Genomic DNA, 12,586 nt, shown 5'->3' on the forward strand with positions numbered 1-12,586 from the left:
TTGAATCATTATTTATTATTTATCCTTTACTGTGTAAGCAATATTTTCATATTGTTGCTTTTGGAAGCAAAGCTGCTATGCACTACCTTACCACTGTTACTACTGTTGGGTTGTTTAATCAAAAATAATTCATCATTTTCTTTTAACTGATCATGCTTTGTAGGTCAAATTTATATCTATATATATATGAAATGCAGGGTAGAAGTATAAGGGACCATAAAACTGAAGTACTCTCTTAAGGTACTGTATGAGTACCTTAAAACTGTGATTAAATGCAGTACTTGAGTAAATATTCTTAGTTATATTTCACCCCCGGTGTTTTATCATTAAATATTAGATGATTATTACTGATACATAAGCATGTAAGCAGCATTGTATTATAGCTGTTGAAGCTAATTGTCACTACCTCAAATGCCGTTGTGTTGTTTAACTTCAAACAAGGCATCATAATTTAAAAACTCACCAAAAGGTCTATATTTAAAATCTTAATATACAAAGTAACTTGTAAGTATACCTGACATCAATGTAGTGGAGTAAAAAATATAACATTTACCGCTGAAATTAAGTGTTGTAGAAAAAAAAGTGAAAAAGCAAAACTAGCAGAAAGCTGAAGTGATCAAGTGCTGTACCTTCAAAGTTTATCACAGTGAGTATAAGTAATTAGTTACAAACATACTGTAATGAACCCTGTGATTGACTGGCGAACAGCCCAGGGTTTACCCAGCCTCTCGCCCATAGTCAGCTGGGATAGTCTCCATCTCCCCGCGACCCTGACGGATTAAGCGGTATAGAAAATGGGTGGATGGATACTGTAATGTTAATTCATCGCCAACCACATTATCTCCTATCTTGGAGCTGATACATCACTTTAACACTAGGTGGTGCACAATGCCTAGAAATGGAGCAAGGCTTCTGTGCAGCATCAACAGAGCAGAGCAGGGCTTTTGAGACAGCAGGGCCCAGTTAGAGGGCAGCAGCCACTGAATCCCTCTTTCATGCTTTCATTCAGTCAGCAGAGAGCGAGAGAGAACACAGAGACTCACTGATAGAATTTGATTTATTTCCTATAATCTCAAAAACATACTTCTTACTTTGCTTGCACTCCGAGAAACAAATATATTCAGTTCTATGTAAAGTCATAGTGTTCTAAAATGAGATTTGACCAGAGTGGACTGTTTGGGCATCTGAACAGTCATGTTAGCTATTCCTCTATGAAATGAATCTTGACTTTAGATCATTACAATAATTTATTTCATGGCTATTAGCATAAAATTATAATATCACACACATACACAGATGCACGCACACAAAGCACGTGTACACACATATGCGCAGGATCTCTGAACTAGTTTATGTGTTTCCCTTTTTTTGGAATTACATCAGTATGGCATATGGCATAAGTTATCTCCCTGACTATCTTTCACAACAACACTGCATTTTGACATGATAATACAAGTTCAATCAACATCCAACAATTAGCAGGAACAGCATTTAGTACGTGGATACATTTGTACAAAAGGTATACACAAACAATACAATATATTACGTAATTTGTCTCTTCAATATGGCAGGCACATACACATACACTCTTACACGCATATACACACGCACACACCAAGTCACACATTCAGTGGCTGCAGTTACTGAGTAAAGCACACACACTTTTTTTTTTTAGAGATTGTACATCAGTTTCAGAGCCATTCTGACCAAACTGTCACTCACATACTGTAGACAGAGTCATTGTACTCGAGGACAGGAGAAACTATGTACAGGGTTTAATTCAGAAAATATTGCACTTATTGGCCCATTGCATCTCACAGCAAGTGCTATGATAATGCTCCTAAATCTGTAACATAGATCGATATATATACACTATCTTATTATATAAATCTACATAGATAAGTCAGGACTGACTTCATGCAATTTTTTGGAACTTTTATTCAACTATGCAACAAACAACTGACGATGTTAAAGGAACCGTAATGTTTTGGCACAATTTTTTTTTCCATTTTTTTTTCTATGAACTGCCGAACTGAAAGGCTTTCTGAATTTTAAAATAAGCTACGACTTTTATACTATATGGACTTTTAAGACCACAACAGTAGTGTATATGCCTGCTAAGGGAAGCTTCCCATTTTAAACTACTAGATGTCTATGATGTTTCCTAAGCAGCTTACTGAGATTTTTCTTTGAGGAGGGGACTTAATTTTATAGCACAAACATGAAATTTTAGCATGCCGACTCAAGAAATTAAATTCTACTTTTCAAATATGGCTGTTTATTCCATCCAGAGCTGATTTGTATATCATACACTGTACTGTGTCTTGTCAGTGTGAGATTTATATTTAATGAAATACAGGATCTTTGTTATCCTATGGAGTTGAGGATGGTCAAGTTCTGGTAAGGCCTATCTTTAGATAAAACAGCACATATGACTTACTTTTTGGCAGCATGCTCATCGCGTCAAACTATAAAGGGTCATCTTGGGGGCTAAGCATACAGAAAGAGTTGCTTTACTTAGCAGAGAAATCACACATCTACAGACAGCAAAACGTGGAATAGTACTCACATCAACATTATACATACTGGATTCATTCCAAAAGTGAGGGGACTAACAGAGGGACTTACAGAGGCCGTGTTGGAGATGCTAAAAGGCCACTTTTTTAATCCAAGGTAGATGATTTTTAGATGACAAAGTTGCTCTCATTTGTGACTCAGACACAAAACTCACGTTCATGCAAACCCACACTCACAACACCACACACTCATTACACAAAAGAAATCTGCTACCTCCTATAGTGCGCTAATTCATAGATTTGGCAGCTTTAGGAGACAAAATAAACCTATAAAAGGAAAAAAAAAACATACTGTACAAAAGTAAAAATAAAAGAATTACTAAAGCACTCGTTGACTATATCCCTCACTTTATAATTATTCTAGGTCTTAAGGATTTTAAAGGTTTTCAGGATTAACTGTACAATATGACTATGAACTAATCAGCCTTATCAAACATTCTTGGTTTCCAACCATACTAACTAGCCAAAGAATGACAATATGGTGTCTCTATATTCTAGATATCCTGTAATGTTAAACATTTTACAATAGCCATGTCTGTTTGTCTGGTTATTTGCTCTTGATATAAGGTGATAAAGTTGAGAGATAATAAGACAGCATTTTGTAATTCTACCACTAAACAGGATTTGAACTGTAGTCCAAAGAAAGCAGCACTAGCAGGAGTGAAAACGCTAAGGGAGAACAAAACTCTGCACACTCTACCACCTTACAGGACCTGTGCTGCCCTCCCTTTGTTTCCCGACATCGGTCACTAACAGTTGCATCCGGGCTGCTGGAGGGGCGGAGCACTGTCTGTAAGTTTGGCAGTGGGGGCTCCTGTGGTGACGGCCGGATCAGTGTCCAAGCTCTCGGACATCTTGTCACAAATTAGGTCAACGAGGCGTTCAAAGGTCTGCTTCACATTGATGTTGTCCTTGGCGCTTGTCTCAAAGAACTCAAAACCTTAAGATGAGGAAGAGCAACAAGTAACATGAGAATATGACGAGACAAAAAAGGCCAAGTAATGATGATGAGATAAATTTTCTGTATTTTTAGGAGAGGCTTTGACAGCTGCTGAAGGTGACAGACAAAGCTGTTTATAGCACAGCAATATTTCTATTAAAATCCCAAAAGGCAACGTACCTGCATGTGAAAACTTTAATAAGTCATGTTTTTATGTAATCACAACAACACAATGCTGGTGTCAGCCCATTTGAAATTCACAAAAGGGTGAATGTTTCTCTAAGACTCACCCAACTGTTCTGCCAGCAGTCTGCCACTATCCACCGAGACCACTCTCTCTTCTTCCATATCACATTTATTCCCAGCCAGCACCACCTGTGCATTATCCCAGGAGTAGGTTTTTATCTGGGTTGACCTGCACACCACCAGAAACAAGTACACAAAACAATACATCACAGTCAAATTAACACTGTTGCTCTGCTTTATGTAGAAATGTCAGAATTCAGTTTTTCTGCCACGTTTTATTGGACAGGATCCTTGAGGAACTGACATGAAAGATGGCAGAAGGAGGCATATGATGTAAAGTTTGTTCGCCATTTGGACCGACCATGAACAGTGATTACATCACTTTTCGTTTGGCAACATTTGAGTCACTGATAGCAGCAGTGGAAAAGTGGGTCAACTGCCGCTCTGTACTGAAAATATGTAATTACCGTTTCTCTAATGTAGGTCATTATTTGCTATTTTGTAGATATTTGAAGTTTATCAAACACACGAGGACTCTGTCCCACAAATATGAGTGCTAATTTACCTCCTTTCCTTTAGATTAGTTCATTGCCCTCTGATAACTTCTGATCGGTAAGTCAGTGACAGTACACGGTGCCATTAAAAATGTGCACACATCACAGGTTTATTTGATCTATGTCTCTTTAGCTTTTATGCCATCAGTTAAGCTAACTTGTGTTGGGTCATTGTAGTAGTAGTCAAGTATTAGTAGCACATTTACTATATGTATTTTAAATAAATAATTTGCACTATGAGCAATGTCAAATGTTTCTGCATGAAAACAGGACGATTATAAATTTATGTTTACAGGAAATTGTGAATCAGTGAGGTGCTTGCACTGTTCTAACCTCTGCCATCTGCACACAATATGGGAAGGAATGTAAGGAACAAATTTTCTCCTGTGGTGTTGCTATTTGACTGAAAGTAGGGCAGTGAACATACCAAGGGCTGAAAACAGGAGAGAAAGAGCCAGCAAGAAAGAAAGGAAGAAACAACAACTCAGAGAGGGAAAGAGCGAGTGAGAGAGAGAGCAGCATCATGCTGGCACCCCTCCTCTCTCTGTCCAGTTCTGACTTGTTATACCAGTTCAGATGTGGGTCATTTTGAATCCAACTGCTGATAATATTCACTGGCAGAACACCACTTGTGTTTGTACCACATCTTACAAAGCTACATGTGCAGGATATTATTGGTCTGTATTTACCAGCAGTAAGAAAACTGATGAAAAATGGTAAATTAAAAGAAGCAGATGTTTTAACATTGTTGCTGTGATGAAATTACTTATTTGTGAAAGTCATTTTGACTGATTTTTTTTTTTTTCATTTCTCACATTTGATGTCAGCGTTACAATATTTCCCTGTTTTGTCTCTGTCACAGGCAGGAAATGGGCACGTCACGAGCTTAATTCAGCCACAGTCAGGGAAGGAGCCGTTGCCATGGAAACCTCTTTTTTTTTCTCCAACCTTGTCACAAGGAACAAGGGAAAGAGAAAGTGGAATTAAAGCCTGTGGCAAAGGCAACCATGAAGGATTCTGGCTGTATGAAGGGTAAAAGGGAGAGTTTCTTCCATTGTACGTATTTGACAGATTTGTGTACTGTCTGCTAAGTAAGCTCACAGGTAACCCTCCAGGACTGTTGCTGCCAGTGACACACTTGACTCCATTAATTAAGATACCCATCATAGACAGTGCTCAGACTGCAGTATTCCATCAAAGTGTCAGACAGGCCTTAAAAGAATAATAGCTGTGTCTGGCTGCGACCTCTCTTTACAAAAAAAAAAAAGCCTTGTTTTTCTTGCTTGCAATGATGGGGAATTAATTTCAATACAAATCAGGCTGATAATGTGGAGCATTTTAACACAGTTCATACTAATAATAGAGTGCAGCAGCAACCCCGCTGTATGTTGCTTTAAACATTTCATTCCCAATTAAAGAACACTAGGCTTTAAATATGTGTTCGGTTCAGCTAAATGCAGCAGCTTTAACCATAACAGGTGCTTCCTAAAGCAGCTGTCAAGTGCTGCTAGCTCAGTGACAAGGGCTAAGCAGACACTGGCCTTAATAGTGATTGTCATAGTCCTACAATGGGTACAAGCCACGTGGCACGCAGGTGAAGTGTAAACTGCAAAAATACCACCATCTATATCAAGTCTGTGTGAGTCACACCATAATTTTCCTTGCAGCTTGCAGAGTATTACCACAATGATTCAGAAATCTTTCCTGTCAAAAATGTTCATTCTGTGCTCCCATAATCTCTTTGGGCTGGCAGAGGGAGATAACTGTAGGACGGCAGGGTGTAAATAAAATGGGAAATGACAGTTTCTCACCACAGCACCTGTGGGGAGTCGGGGTGCACGAAAAAAGAGCAGCAAAAAGTAAACCAAAACGCCCATTTATTTCTAATGGCAGAAATTTCTCTGTGTTTCAACAAAGCTATTGTGCTATACTGGTTTGTTCTGATGAGAATGCGCTTGTTTCTAGAGCAAGAATTCTAACCCAGAAACCTGGTTTCTGCGGCCGATTGAGTGTTGCCTGCTAAGTCCTGTTTTAGACATGAATGCATCATCATAAATCACCAACATTTGGACTTGGCTCAGAGTTACTGTGCAGCCTGCAGACGCTTGTGTGACTCATGAATGGACCAGAGCCATGACCTTGACAAGTCTCCCCTTGATCCCCAAGCCTGACAAAGATGCACACATACACTACATAACAAGCCACTGAAATATTAGAAAGAAAGGGAGAGAAAAGGAGAAAGAGAGAGAGAGAGATGCACCATTGCTGTTAGACAAGGAAGGCAAGCTGCTTAGACTTCAGACTAAAAATCCATGGACAGTATCAAGTGGGCATAGCATCAACAGGAAGTTCTTAACATACTAATCTGATGTTTACAAAAATATAATCCATACGCACATTACAAAGGCCATAGAAAGGATACCTTCATACAAAAGTCAGGAGGACCAATATGACTCACCAGTCCTGCACAGCGCCGAAGGACTCCTCGTTGGTGATGTCGTACATGAGAATGAAGCCCATTGCCCCACGGTAGTAAGCAGTGGTGATGGTCCTGTATCGCTCCTGGCCTGCTGTGTCCTACATGCAGACAAAGTGATTTAGCTTTGCTGTTAGCCAGCTGACTGATATTTACAGCATCAGGCTCAAAAACACAGCACAAGCCCACAATGAGCATTACATTATTAATATGCCGCTATTTTTAAATACCAAGAGGTTCCTCTGGTTTAAGACTGAGCAAAATTTAGGATTTTACATCAACATTTCTATATCTGCATGGCTTCATTTATTGTGTTCATGTTGTAGAAATAATCATTATGCTAATTGCCCCACTGGCCTTGCATTGATAAAGTGCCAAAAACAGCAATTCAGTTTTGGCTGATGTGATTGATTCTTTCCTCTCCTCGATAAAATAATCGCTCAGCTGTGTCAAACACTCGGTGATGCAGTATTCAGTGCTCAACTCATGACGCGCATTTCTTAGGAAAAGGGCTAAAAATGGAAGTAAAATGATTTAAACACTGAGAAACTGCTTGCCTGTTTGTAATAAGGCTGAACAAATTGCTCAAAGGCAAAGCAAGCAAGTGTTTACACAGCATACGAGGAGTAGTAAATTGTACATAGATTACCCTGGAAACAAGCGCCCACTGCACTGCTACAAGATGTCAATGAAAATGCTAATGAATCCCAATACAGACAATTGAAGCTTTTCTATAGTGAGTGTCTTCATGAGGAAGGAAAAAAATGCATTTGGGCTGCCGTAAGTACGGTGTTTGTTTCTTTGATGTTTGACCAGGTTATCTATAAACTTTCCTGTATTTGTTTATAGATGTGTAGATTTGTGGTTGTATGATGTTATATAATAGTAAATCCCAGTGATGTCCCTCTTGTTTGTACTGCATGTTTACTGTGCTGTTGTTCCTCCCACAACAAGTGTGTTTGCAGGCCTCAGTGAATCATGATGGAGGACTTCTGGCAGCTCTACTTGGCTCTTGTTAAACAGAAGCCCGACAGGCAGCACTGGATTGTATTTGCCACAGTGGTTTTGCTTTCTGTCAGTCTGCACATGGCTGCAACGGTGTTCCTGTTATAGCCAGAGGACAGCTCTGACCTTCTCTCTGCAGAGACAGAGCTCATAGCCTGCCAAGCTACCACACACACCACAGCTAGGACCTTTTGTCAGTTTACAGTATCACAAACACGCACGTGAATGTGTGCATTTTTGATGTCTGCAGCTAGTGAGTGTTGTATAAATAGCACCTTTTGTGGAGTGACATTGTGAACAGCATAAAAGAGGATGATGAATATGTTTCATTAATAATTTTACCTGATACTGTGGATGTACCAAAGAAATGACTGAGTATGTTCCAGTCATCTGAATATAAGTCTGAATTGTAAGTCTTAGGCATTCTAGTAGCCTATTGATTGTTGGCTGAGAGCTAGACAATGACCTTTGCAATTCCAGGCTATTTTAGTGAGTCACTTTGCTTGTTCTCAGTTAAAAAAGACAGAGCGGGACAGGGAAAAAAAATCTGCTTAGTCCTGGGAATTGGAGCTCCTTGAAAAGCTTTGCTTGTGGTCCACAGCTCGCCAGAAATCAATCCAAGAAGCTGACTACCTCGAGTGGAGAGGTACTGAATGAAGGCAGACACTTGCCAGAACTCTTCTTCATTCAGTAAAGTGGGTTTCAGTTTTTCACAAGGTTCATCTTGGCAACACGCTGCACTGTGTTTCATTCACTTCAGCTTAATATGACAACAGGGACAACTCTGTGATGCATTATGACACTTTTATCTCTCAGCAGATTAATGGTGTGACTACCAGAATGACATTAGCCAATAGCCATCACCTTAAATGGCCACTTGCTTTAGGTCTTCAGCTCTCTCTGAGCCCAATTAAAAAAGACAGGCCAATTAACTGGATGCAAGGGCAATCCTTTTTCTCCCTGAATATGCTTGTCTTTGCTAATGATGAAAACACATTATCCCGATTAGCCAGTCATTTGACTGTTCAAGCCCAGTTTTCACATCCTGCTGGAGCGCTGCTTCTTTCTCTCTTCATGTGATTAGCAAACACCAAATGTCTGGGGATGGCTAATTGTGGCAAAAGACAACTATTACAACAAAAGTGAGCATAACCTCTAAAGGAACACTGGCGTTTGGTGTAGTACAGAAAGAAAGAAAGGGAGAGAGAGACTTACGGGAAAAAAGTGAAAGAAATCGAGAGAAAGAAAGGAGCTTTTACATATCTATCCCCCCTGCTATCTCTGAGGTATTACGAGACAATCTGCTTCAACAGCTCAGATGAACTCCTAATTAAACAGACTTAGACATTCTTCAGTTTCTCACACATTCTGAGGAGGGTGTTGCTTCTGTGTTCTTCCCCACCGCGTGCCAAACTAACACTTACTATTCTCCTGTCAGTAGTGTTGAGACTTCCATCTGTCTCCGTCCTTACATCGTAGAGTGTTAAACCGAGAAAACACAATAAAGCCTTTCCTGAAGCTTTCTTCAATTAATTAAGCATGGCGCTGACATGCCACATGTTTTTAAGACTAAAGAACAAAACGCCAAACATATTTTTTGCTGTGATTTGAGATGCTGAAATTCAAGCACTCATATTATTATCAATTGTTTAGTTATTAAAGTTTGTTTATATACCTATCTCTACCTGCAAAGCTGAAACAGTAAAAGATTAAGATTAGCTTCAAATATACGTTCAGTACTTTGACTTAAGCATATATAATTAACTGCAAAGCTTTTCTGTAACAAGAGATGAAAAGCGAAGTGTGTCCAAGCATACCAAGCAAGCATGATCCATCTTAAGAGCCAAAACACTGACTAAGATGAATTAATGCATAGGTGATCCTATGTGTACAGGAGTTTTTTTGTATGGCCAAGCACACAACCATCAAGTCACAACCTGTCACAGTCCTTGAAACGTATTGATCAACAGAGAAAGATACAGGCAGAGGTCAGGAAAAAGTGGGCTCTGGGCATAGATTGACAGCCTTTTATAGACAGGAGTCACTCTGCAGGAACACAAAGATGGAGAGAACAAGAGAAACAAAGGGGCAGGGCATGTCTGAAGAGCCCCTTCCCCCTTAGAGCTTTGGTAGTCCTCCAGGAGACCTTGGAGGACTAGAGAAAACAGATTTCTTCCCGACATTAACCGTGTTTCAACATGCAGATGTTCTGGATTTAACTGAATTAAATGGAAATCTGTGCATGATTGGCATGACAATGAAAAAGCTGTGGCATGAAAGGAAAAGGTAACTCTGGCTTGCAGGTCATTGCGGCTTTGTAGTCAAGAACTGTTGTTTCTTTCTTTTATAAATTACTGTCATTAGATCATATGCAAATCCTATATGGAGTTTAGCTGCCTTAATAGATGGATTTCAAGAGTTTAAAGCAACAAAGTAAGTTGTTATCCAGCATTAACCAGGCAAGTAGTACAGGATAAGCAGAAATAACACATCTTTGACAGCTAGATTCCACTTGTTTTATGTGTTTTGTTCAGGGATCAAACATCCTGTGGCTCACTTCTGAATGTTTAGGGCCTGGATGTGGACATTTCATACCCAGATCTGCAGTTTGATCCTCTTGTCATTCTTATACACAGTCTTCACTTTGAAGTCGATGCCCACTGTGCTGACGAAGGCCGAAGTGAAGGCGTCATCGGCGTAACGGAAGAGGAAAGACGTTTTGCCCACGCTGCTGTTGCCGATGATCAGCAGCTTGAACATGTAGTCAAAGTTTTGGTCCCCTCCCTCTCCCTTCCCTTTCACATCCTGAGTAGCAGCCATCTGCAAAAAAAAAAAAAGACACTGAAAAGAATGCATCAAGAGATTCACCTTGACTTAATGTGAAGCTTTTCAGAGCTGTTGATGCAAAAGGAAAAAAAAGAACCCAAATGTGTCTTTCAGTTGACTTGTACAAAAAGAAAAAAAATCAGGAAGTAAAAGATAGAGCTAGACATTGTACACAGAGCACAGAAGCACAGCAAAAGCTTGTTGTACAGGCCACAGATCAGAGGTGACAGAAGGCTGTGTCAGGCAAACCAGCATGAACACAGCAAGCTGCTGTATTGATGAGCATCAGATAACCAGGATTTTTAAAAAGCTGAGTTTGTTTCCTCTAAAGCCTCCCCCCGCCATCTCCCACCCCCAAGAATTATTCCTTTAATGATATTAAAGGAATATGATTATTGGTGTTGTTACTTAAAGAGTAATATTTAGGCTCATAAATGTAATTCAAATTCAATACTTCTCTTTGTGCTGGGCACAATGCTGTTCTTAATTTTCAAAGTGGACCTTTATTGTATTATAATGTTTCAACTGCTGTGCAACAATTTTACATTCAAATTTATATTCGAGCTCTGACAGTGTGATGTTTGAAAAGCTTTCCTACTAGAAATACAAATTTTACCAGCTTATTGGATACAGGGCATGATGATATAAATGAATCTTTCACCTTCACAACGCATCTACACTGAACATTTCCGTGCAAGCAGTCAGCAGTCAGCGACCTAGGAGGACAAGAGTACTACGCACAGGATGGCAGGAGCACAGTCATCTTTGCTCCAAGGTGAATGTTCACAAAGCCTCTGCGCTTATACGCCAAACATGTGCAGCCAAGCTCTCCCTGTAGCCTATGCAGTTATAAAAGATGCCGGACCTCCGTTCTGCACATCCTGCATTAGACTCCTGTTCGCTTCCGTGTATGAAGAAAAAAAAACATTGAGGTACTATTTGCAAGGACACCGCTTTAAAAAAAAATATCTGTGCATTGCTGACATTCACACACGCCGCGAAAAAAAAAAAACAGCCGATCTGATATAAAATTATACGATGGAGTTGAACAGGGAGCTGAATAATGTTAGACAAGCAAATCTGGGCAGGAGGTCATTTTATCTATTGAGGAAATTCTTCCACGTAACTATTCATAAATGAAACTGCCACAGCGCGTTGAAGACATTATGTTAACAAACCTGTTTTGAAGGCCTCGGCTCTATCTGTGTCTGCCCCTGTTTTTATGCTAGTGTCTAATGAAGGCGTTGATCTTCTTCCCCCCTCCGTCTCACTGTCTCTCTTTGGAGCGCCGACCAATTTCAGCACCTGGGAGCTGTCCCCTCCGCTTCAGATCTGGCACGCGCCCCTGAGCTGACTGGGCTGGCTCGCGTGAGATGAGCACGAGCAACGGACAGTGCGCTTCGTGTGTGTGTGTGTGTGTGTGTGACGTCACCGTGGGGGGGGGGGGGGGGGTCAGGAATATGGGGGTTGTAGTTTTTGCACGGAGTCAGCGCTGAGACGGAGGACCTTATCTAAAGTACAGATTCGACTACATTACTCAGCATGCAGCGCAACCCAGCTGTCAACAGCTGTGTGATTTACTGTGGAAGCGCAGAAAAAAAGAAAAGAAAAAAAACCCTTTTTGTAGTTCGGTTTTTTAACAAGCATCAGACCGCGGACAGGCTCCGTATCATGCAAGAGCAGGACTAAACAGCAATAAAGCTCAGTGTTCAGTCTCTGTGATGCGTTATGTCTGTAGATGACGGTTTTTAATGCTGTCTCTCTCTCTCTTTCCATAGACTCATGAAATCATGCATCTTACCTTCCCATACAAATCCATCTTATCCTCGGCAATATTTCACCTGTTTGTTTTAAAATTCACCCCAGTGGCTAATAAACTCCCAGCTGGGCAACATAAATTATTAATTTCTTTTCTTTTTTTTTCAGGAAGTAAATATAATAGCCTCTCCTTTTGCGTCACTCT

At 40.1% G+C, this 12,586-nt stretch overlaps 1 protein-coding gene across 1 annotated transcript; it reads right to left on the minus strand.

Annotated features, from left to right (window-relative positions):
* Positions 1 to 1,168: 1,168 nt before the first annotated feature.
* Positions 1,169 to 12,555, minus strand: rab3c (RAB3C, member RAS oncogene family). Its single transcript, XM_041043124.1, has 5 exons — positions 12,425 to 12,555; positions 10,393 to 10,617; positions 6,775 to 6,893; positions 3,807 to 3,931; positions 1,169 to 3,516 (listed from the first exon to the last, which is right to left on the minus strand). Exons 1-5 carry the CDS (start codon positions 12,440 to 12,442, stop codon positions 3,326 to 3,328), a joined length of 678 nt encoding a protein of 225 aa, XP_040899058.1. The 5' UTR covers positions 12,443 to 12,555; the 3' UTR covers positions 1,169 to 3,325.
* Between the last annotated feature and the right edge of the window lie 31 nt (positions 12,556 to 12,586).

Source organism: Toxotes jaculatrix, chromosome 7 (genome assembly GCF_017976425.1).
Source record: "Toxotes jaculatrix isolate fToxJac2 chromosome 7, fToxJac2.pri, whole genome shotgun sequence".
NCBI classification, from domain to species: domain Eukaryota; kingdom Metazoa; phylum Chordata; class Actinopteri; family Toxotidae; genus Toxotes; species Toxotes jaculatrix.

Coding starts and splice junctions, on each gene's coding strand:
- rab3c (XM_041043124.1), bottom strand. Junction 3,932..6,774: donor TTCGGCGCTGTGCAGGACTG/GTGAGTCATATT, acceptor GGTGGTGTGCAG/GTCAACCCAGATAAAAACCT. Junction 3,517..3,806: donor ACTGCTGGCAGAACAGTTGG/GTGAGTCTTAGA, acceptor CCTCATCTTAAG/GTTTTGAGTTCTTTGAGACA.